At 38.0% G+C, this 8,930-nt stretch overlaps 1 protein-coding gene across 2 annotated transcripts; it reads left to right on the forward strand.

The window, feature by feature from the left end:
- The first annotated feature begins 7,225 nt into the window (after positions 1–7,225).
- On the forward strand, positions 7,226–8,448 carry LOC132122586 (transmembrane protein 100-like). Of its 2 annotated transcripts, none has more exons than XM_059532965.1 (2): positions 7,226–7,360; positions 7,426–8,448. In XM_059532965.1, the coding sequence occupies exon 2, from the start codon at positions 7,542–7,544 to the stop codon at positions 7,953–7,955; it is 414 nt and encodes a 137-aa protein (XP_059388948.1). In that variant the 5' UTR covers positions 7,226–7,360; positions 7,426–7,541; the 3' UTR covers positions 7,956–8,448. The 2 variants fall into 2 exon arrangements, with proteins under 2 accessions (XP_059388948.1, XP_059388946.1); XM_059532963.1 differs by having other exon boundaries at positions 7,456–8,448.
- The last annotated feature ends 482 nt before the right edge of the window (positions 8,449–8,930 follow it).

Below are 8,930 nucleotides of genomic sequence, written 5' to 3' on the forward strand. Positions count from 1 at the left end.
CCCTCATGTCATTACAAATCCGTGTGATGGACTTTCTTCAGTGGAATAAAAAATAAGATTTTTTTTTTTTAAGATATTCTATATATAGAAACGTTTGTTTGTTAAACCAACATCTAAAAAGATATTGTTAATAATTGCAGACTGCCATTTTTTTAGTGCATTAATGAGTAAATTTTCACCTGTGATGGATATTTTCATCACTATTTATATTTGTCCGTCTTCAGAAGAAAAAAAAACTACAACAGCAAAGCTGTGGAAGTTTCTGAAATTCAGATGATTTGACAAAATATCACCCAATACGCTGTATTCCTCCTGCAGTCCCTTAACGGCCCTTTGATTGAAATCTCCATTTAGACAGTTACCCAGACATTGGCAGTGTGAAAGTTTCAGTATTTCCTCAGATTTTCCCTATATTGTGTTCTATCTTCCTGCAAGCTTGCCTCTGTCAATGACATTTCAGTTCATACAATATGGATTAGATGCAACAAAGGAGATCAATCCTTGCTCTTTTCTTGTACTTAAAATCAATCCATCAGTGCTCCCCGTGCCATGGACACCCACAAGCTCCTACAGAACTGGGCTAGTTACCCATCAGCAGCATACAAGCCTCTAGGTCATGACTCGTTTGCATTGAAGCTGCTCAAAGACTTGCACAATTCCCAGCCGGCTGACCCTGATCTATACTGGTACAGGTGTCTTAAACGGACTCAGTGGTCACATAAGTAGATAAAAAGTACATTTATTTTGATACAATAGTGCATCTATTGCTTTAGGCTTGTTCATTTTCAGAGATGCAATGGTAAGTTAGCACATATGACACCAGACCGGATGACAGGTGGAGCCGTAGGCAGAGCTCCAGTTGTACCTCCCTGAGCACCAGTGAGTCACACAGAAAGGTCAGGTGACCAGACATATGGCATCTTCTCCTCATGCAGCTACAAATTATACCATTCTAAGAATTTTCTGTGAAGGTTTTCACCGGCAAGTTTTATTTTAGTTACCAGAACATTATTCTAAAATGTAGGATACAATTATCTAAAAACATTCAAAAAAAAAATTAATAGTAACATTATTAGAACATTATCCCAAACCAGAGGTGGAAAGAGTACAAAAATATTCTACTCAAGTAAGTACCATTACATTAATGAAATTTTACTTAAGTACAAGTAAAAGTACCAGTCTAAAAACCTACTCAAGTAAAAGTAAAAAGTAGCTCATTTAAAATTTACTCAGAGTAAAAATTACTTAGTTACATTTTAACAGTGGGAGGGAGTCAAAAATGGGACAGGCCAAGGTTGTCAAACTCAGTTCCTGGAGGGCCACAGTACTGCACAGTTTAGATATAACCCTAATTAAACACACCTGATCCAGCTAATCTAATAATTTAGGTTTATTTGAAAACTACATGATATGTGTGCTGGAGCAGGGTTAGAACTAAATTCTGCAGGGCTACGGCCCTCCAGGAACTGAGTTTGACACCCCTGGGATAGGTCTATTAATCTCAAACTACAACCCGAATTCCGGAAAAGTTGGGACGTTTTTTAAATTTTAATATAATGAAAACTAAAGGAATTTCAAATCACATGAGCCAATATTTTATTCACAATAGAACATAGATAACGTAGCAAATGTTTAAACTGAGAAATTTTACACTTTTATCCACTTAATTAGCTCATTTAAAATTTAATGCCTGCTACAGGTCTCAAAAAAGTTGGCACGGGGGCAACAAATGGCTAAAAAAGCAAGCAGTTTTGAAAAATTCAGCTGGGAGAACATCTAGTGATTAATTAAGTTAATTGATATCAGGTCTGTAACATGATTAGCTATAAAAGCTTTGTCTTAGAGAAGCAGAGTCTCTCAGAAGTAAAGATGGGCAGAGGCTCTCCAATCTGTGAAAGACTGCGTAAAAAAACTGTGGAAAACTTTAAAAACAATGTTCCTCAACGTCAAATTGCAAAGGCTTTGCAAATCTCATCATCTACAGTGCATAACATCATCAAAAGATTCAGAGAAACTGGAGAAATCTCTGTGCGTAAGGGACAAGGCCGGAGACCTTTATTGGATGCCCGTGGTCTTCGGGCTCTCAGACGACACTGCATCACTCATCGGCATGATTGTGTCAATGACATTACTAAATGGGCCCAGGAATACTTTCAGAAACCACTGTGGGTAAACACAATCCGCCGTGCCATCAGCAGATGCCAACTAAAGCTCTATCATGCAAAAAGGAAGCCATATGTGAACATGGTCCAGAAGGGCCGTCGTGTCCTGTGGGCCAAGGCTCATTTAAAATTGACTATTTCAAAGTGGAATAGTGTTTTATGGTCAGACGAGTCCAAATTTGACATTCTTGTTGGAAATCACGGACGCCGTGTCCTCCGGGCTAAAGAGGAGGGAGACCTTCCAGCATGTTATCAGCGTTCAGTTCAAAAGCCAGCATCTCTGATGGTATGGGGGTGCATAAGTGCATACGGTATGGGCAGCTTGCATGTTTTGGAAGGCTCTGTGAATGCTGAAAGGTATATAAAGGTTTTAGAGCAACATATGCTTCCCTCCAAACAACGTCTATTTCAGGGAAGGCCTTGTTTATTTCAGCAGGACAATGCAAAACCACATACTGCAGCTATAACAACAGCATGGCTTCGTCGTAGAACAGTCCGGGTGCTAACCTGGCCTGCCTGCAGTCCAGATCTTTCACCTATAGAGAACATTTGGCGCATCATTAAATGAAAAATATGTCAAAGACAACCACGAACTCTTCAGCAGCTGGAAATCTATATATGGGAAGAATGGGACCAAATTCCAACAGCAAAACTCCAGCAACTCATAGCCTCAATGCCCAGACGTCTTCAAACTGTTTTGAAAAGAAAAGGAGATGCTACACCATGGTAAACATGCCCCGTCCCAACTATTTTGAGACCTGTAGCAGAAATCAAAATTGAAATGAGCTCATTTTGTGCATAAAATTGTAAACTTTCTCAGTTTAAACATTTGCTATGTTATCTATGTTCTATTGTGAATAAAATATTGGCTCATGTGATTTGAAAATCTTTTAGTTTTCATTTTATTAAAATTTAAAAAACGTCCCAACTTTTCCGGAATTCGGGTTGTAGTTGTTTTTAATTAAAGGAATCAGTTATTTAGAATAATAATACATTTGGGCTGTTGCCAGGGAAATCAGTATCAACAAACTCATCTTTTAATGCAGAGGAAATGCAGAAGATTCATTGGAAGTGGCATTTAGATGTATCACACAGTGTAGTGCTGGACAAGAATGCATTTAACCTGCAGTTACAAATGCATGAATAATGTTTTGATATACAAGACATAAAATGTTGAATACTCATTTGAAATGATAAGAAATTAATTATTTTAAAAAATCAAAAGATAGCCTACTTTAAATGTGAAATTAAAATGGCCAGTATGTGTCAGCAAGTCACTGTTAATAAGTGAGTCATTGCGATTGAACCGAATCATTTAAACGTTTGATTCATTCAGAAACGAAACACTGTCATGTTGCTCAGAGACGCAAAACTGTGCTTTTGTGGCTGTGTTTGGAATTATTTTCTGTTGTAGAAATAGAGCTAAAAAAGGCAATATGGTGTCTAAAACGCAAGTCTCTTAATTAACTTGTTTACTGAACTGTTATATATATGTATGTATATATTCATGATGATTTTTGGAGGAAAAGATGGCATTCTTTGTGTGATTTTGATTTAATATATGAAATTATATAAATATGTGAATTTTCTGCCCCTATATCTTCAATTTTGTGATCATTCTAAATGCATTTTAGGAGACTGAATCACACAGTGAAAGAACGCACTATAAATGCGCGCGCACATCATTAAAACAAAAATAGCACACTCCTCACCACTGTCTTTTTGGCTAATTTGTGCAAAACCTCTTGCTAAAATGTCAAAGCTTCATTTTAACCACCAATGCAACGATGCAATTATTTAGCTTACCTCTTCTTGCGAAGGGTTGATGTCTTGTCGAGATTTTATAAACTGCTAGTTTGGTCTCCCTAGGCAAGCACAGCATACACAGCATAATAGAGTATAAATATGGGCAGGGGTTAACTTAATTTCCTTCGGGTTCAACTTCAGAATATGACGGGGTTTCGTTTTCAGCGGTGTCTGCACCACTAACGCCTGTTTTGTCCGTCGGCATCTTTCTTGTGATTTTAGCGCCAGTTTGCCCTCCTGCCCATTATTTACTGCCGTAGTTTCCAGGGAGCGATTTATTTTTTTTATTTTTATTTTTTTTACTCAGTAATTAATGTGTTTTAAAATGTAGCGAAGTACAATACTTCAATCAAAATATACTTAAGTAAAAGTAAAATTACAAATTAAAAAAATTACTTTAAAAAGTATTAGTACACAAAAAAGCGACTCAATTACAGTAACGCGAGTAAATGTAATTCGTTACTTTCCACCTCTGTCCCAAACATTCTAGTAAAGATTTTAGTGGTAAGCTTTCCACTGGACACTGGATCTGGACTCAAATGTTAAAAACCCAACCTTTGTTTGATGATAAACTTAAATGTTTTTATTTTTAATAACTCCAAAAACAGTATTTCCAGCATCATTTATTATAAGCCAGATTGACTCTGTCATACATGTACAAAAGGTCTTATTGATGTTAACAGAGGTTTAGATTTTGATATCTGTTTAAAAGTAATAGTTTGGTTGGGTGTCACCATTATGGTGATCAGTGTTTCGCTTTAGTTGGGCAGTTTAACTCTTGACTCTTGATCTCTAGCTGTAACTATGTTTGTTATGGCAAAATAGCAAGTTAATGTAATTAGACAATGCTGGTTGCTTACTGATGATAAAGATATAATCACTATGTAGCAGATTTGTTATCTGATTTCTTCAAGTCTAATTTATGGTATTAGTTGCACACTACTTATTACAGACAATCAGTGGTTCTACAGACTTAGATCCAGCAGTGTTTTAATCAGATCACTTCAAGGATAAAAAAAAAACTTTGTCATTAAGACACATAGTCATCAAGAATTACTGAATCTCAGCAATGGAGACATGCTTCTTGCTGCAATCCATTCTGGGTGTATCATACAAAACTCATCCATGGCTCCCAGATTGCACTGCGGCATGAAGCATGTCACCATTGGTGATATTCATAGACTGATTCTTGATGTCTGTGTGTGCGTAAGCTTTCAGTAGTTCAAAGTGATTAATGAACAATGTGTTTTAAAAATTACATATAGAAATACAGATTATCTGATTAAAGCACTGCTGGATCTCATGCTGTTGAAATGTATTACATAAAAGTCAATAAAATGAAATTAATAGCATAGATTAGACTCTTGATGAAATTAGTTGATCAGATCACTACAAGATGATAATGTCTTTGACATCAACAAGTAGCCAACATCATCTGATCACACTTTATCTTGTTGTTTTTGCCATAACAAACATAGTTACAACAGCCAATTAAAATCTTATATTGAAAAGTCTAGTCAAACTGCCTAATTACTTATCCCAACAATGGTGACTTCAAACCAAACTATTATTTTCAATAAACTGTCAACATTTAAACATCTAAACCTCTCAATAAGAACTTTGTAAATGTCTGACAAAAAAAATAAAGCCAGTCTTGTTCATAATAAGTGAAGCGGGTAATGTTGGTGGTTTTTTTTTTTGGTTTTTTTTAGATATTTAATGACGATGAAGGCTGAGATCAAACAAAGGTTGGGTTTTCACTTACAACCAAAATTTCACATCCACAAAGTCCACATCTAGTGCAATGGGAAGCTTCCCTCTAAAATCTTTATTATAATGTTAGGGTATAATATTCTAATAATGTTACCAGTAAACATTTTTAGAATGTTGTTAGAGAATATTATCCTTTTAGCAGAACATTCTCGGGATAAAAAAACAAAACTTGACACTGAAAACATTCTCAGAACTAGATGGGTCACTGCTGTAATGCTCCTCATGTCCGTCTGACATTCAGCATTTATTCCATATGCTCTTTCACACAATTTATCCCTTAAATGAGTTTCCATAGATCCAAGTGCCAGTTTGTGTTTACTCCTATTTTTCTCCTTCTCTCACTCTCAATGGGTTCCCCTCTCCTTGTTCATTCTGTGTCACCTACAACATCCATTACATGGGGATTTTCATTGTTATTAGATAAGACCCTGCAGGCTACACTTTGATTCCCACGACATACTAGAGACCCATATTGGAAGGAAAAAATACATAACGGAAAGTGCAAGTGATGCATGAGCTCCACAGACAGCTGCACGCTAAACTAATGCATGCTAGCTCAGACCGAAATACATTCAGTTGCTTCTTCAAGATATTTTCCTTTGGCCAAATGTTCTTGGTACTGTATAATTTCTCTCAGAATATGATCCAGCTAATCAGATCACATTGTTCGTTACGTAGATTCCCCTGGTTTGGTACTCATGACTGTATAAATAGAAACAAGCGTGCAATTATCCTCATGGACTGCAGATGTTGAACATCCTCATCAAAAAGCTTCTTGGAGATAAATAGCACTCCCTTTGTGCATCATGTTCCATTTGGCAATGTCTTTTATCTTGCTTTGTGATGTGGAGAGTACATTTTATGACCAGTATTAATTTCACTGTCGAAATAGGTGTATAAAATCAGAGGATTTACAGAATAGAAACAAATGCAAATCAATTTTCAAAATATATGCAATGACACCCACTGGTATTCTTATCATTATGGGTTTATTCCATAGACGTGATGGTTTTTCTACCATCCAAACTGAATTTTCTGTTCCCTTACCCTAAACCTACCCCTCAAACACATCTTTCTTTGATTTTAGATTTAGAAAAATGTAATTGTGACCCTATGGGGACGGGGGGGGGGGGGGGGGTGTCTGGGGGTGGGGTGGGTTGAAGTGTCCTGACAAGGTCAAAATATACTGGTATTATTATCCTTGTGGGGACATTTGTTCCCTAGAATACCAGGTACATACACACACTCACACATTTATTTATGGTTTTGTTTCGTATTTTGAATTTAATGAATTAAAACATGTTATATGTAATTATAGAAAAACAGACGGAAAGTGTTAGATGGAGGAGATGAGCATAAATGTAGGTGGCATAAGCTGTGGATATATCAGCATCATCAATAACACTCGTGTTTGGAGCTCTCTCAACCATCTGTGATGTCGCAGGAGAACGGCAGCCAATCGGACTGGCCCCTCTGCTTTCATTGGCTCCTTCCTGGTCCTCAGCTCTGTATACTCCAGTCAGCTCTGCTAGCAAAACAGACAATGTGCTGCTGTTTCAAGCAGGGCAGACACACCAAATGCAGCGGAGCAAGGAACACATCGCAGCCTGAGAGAGGAAGTGAGTACACCTTAGCCAATAATGATTGTATGACTCTTCCTGTCCTCACGAAGCTCTATTTATAGATCACACCCAAAAATATCCCTCCTTCCCAGGCAAATGCTCACTCCTGACAGAGCCAGCAGAAGGAGGAACAGCAACCAGAAAAAGCATCAGCGGCGACAGTTAGAGGGTCAGTGAGATGGGCTGCTCATCAGGTCGCTTGCCCTGCCAGCATCCAGCCTCCGCACAGCTGGCCATGCTGGACCCTGAATGCAGCCTGGCCCGTGACGGGATGCCCCCGATGGCTGTACCCAAAGCCCCAGAGGATCTGTCCACATTGGAGCGTCTGTCCCAGGCCACCGGCGGCACTGAGAAGTCCTGGTACCGCTGTGTGTTTCCCTTTGGGGTCATCTCATTGGTGATCGGTATGGCGGGAACCGGCGTCACGTTCACCTTCAACACGCTGCCCCAAACTAAAGTGGTGTCTCTGGTGCTGCTGGTCACTGGGTTCGTCATGCTGTTGATAGCAGCCGTGTGCTGGAAGGTGCATCGGTCTCGGAGGAGAGAAAAGAAGGAGGGAGGCATCTTCAGCTCGGAGCAGTGCACTCTATGAAATGCGCTTCACAAAATCAGAAGTTTTTCTGGTGCTCTGAAAAGATAAATAACCAGTTTGAGGGTAAGCTGTCTGTAACATCTCGTCACTGTCGCTGATGGCCTGTGGAAAAATTGCGACGGTACACAGACAAATGCATTTTATCAGTTGTGTTTCTATTAGGTAAAAGTCAGAAAGAAACAATGACAATGGAGGAGCCCTGTGAGTGTCTGTGTATGTGTGTGTGTGTGTATTGTGTTTAAACCTGGAGAATCTGTCTTTGGAGAAACTGGAGATTTTAAACCTTAAATGCTGCAACTTTCCCTGCTTTCTTCTTGAGAGATTTATGAAAGTAGGATGCAAAATAAAATCATGGAAGTCTCTGGACAGATGACTCCAGGTCAGTTAAGGAAGGCTTTAGTGAGAAATATAAACACTGATGGATGAAAGAATGACAAATACTTACATTAACAAGTATATCATTTTTTATTAAGTAACATGCAGTGCCAGGATTTATTTACAGTTTTTTTTATTGCTAAACGACAGTGGGCACAACTGGAATCACATGTGCAAAACTCTAACTACAGTCTGCACAGCAGCAGTTCATGTGGACCAAACTCTAGTTCGCTTTTCATTGCTTGAACACAGTTTTCAAAACTCTACACACTTATCCCACAACTTTAGCCACAACCAGCACAACACTGTGGATTTACAGCACTTTGTTCAAATGCTAACACACTGCTGTCAAAACTGTGAACCACACATTCAAAACAGAATAGATTTCAAACACTGCTGATTGCAATTTCAGGATTAGCCCTGAAAATTATTTGTTCGAATTATAGTATGTACTTTTAGTTTCTACCTATTTTTCTCATAACTGTAATTCTGTAAATTACTACAGACTATTGAAGCAAATTATAATTTTCATTTACCTTAAAGAATTGTGTTCTAAAAATGTAAATAAATCATGTGAAAGAATGTCACTCTTTTCTTTGA

This window comes from Carassius carassius, chromosome 40, assembly GCF_963082965.1.
Source record: "Carassius carassius chromosome 40, fCarCar2.1, whole genome shotgun sequence".
In the NCBI taxonomy this organism is placed as follows: domain Eukaryota; kingdom Metazoa; phylum Chordata; class Actinopteri; order Cypriniformes; family Cyprinidae; genus Carassius; species Carassius carassius.

Excerpts from the sequence above, each read along its gene's own strand:
- LOC132122586 (XM_059532965.1), top strand. The coding sequence starts at position 7,542 with ATGGGCTGCTCATCAGGTCGCTTGCCCTGCCAGCATCCAGCCTCCGCA.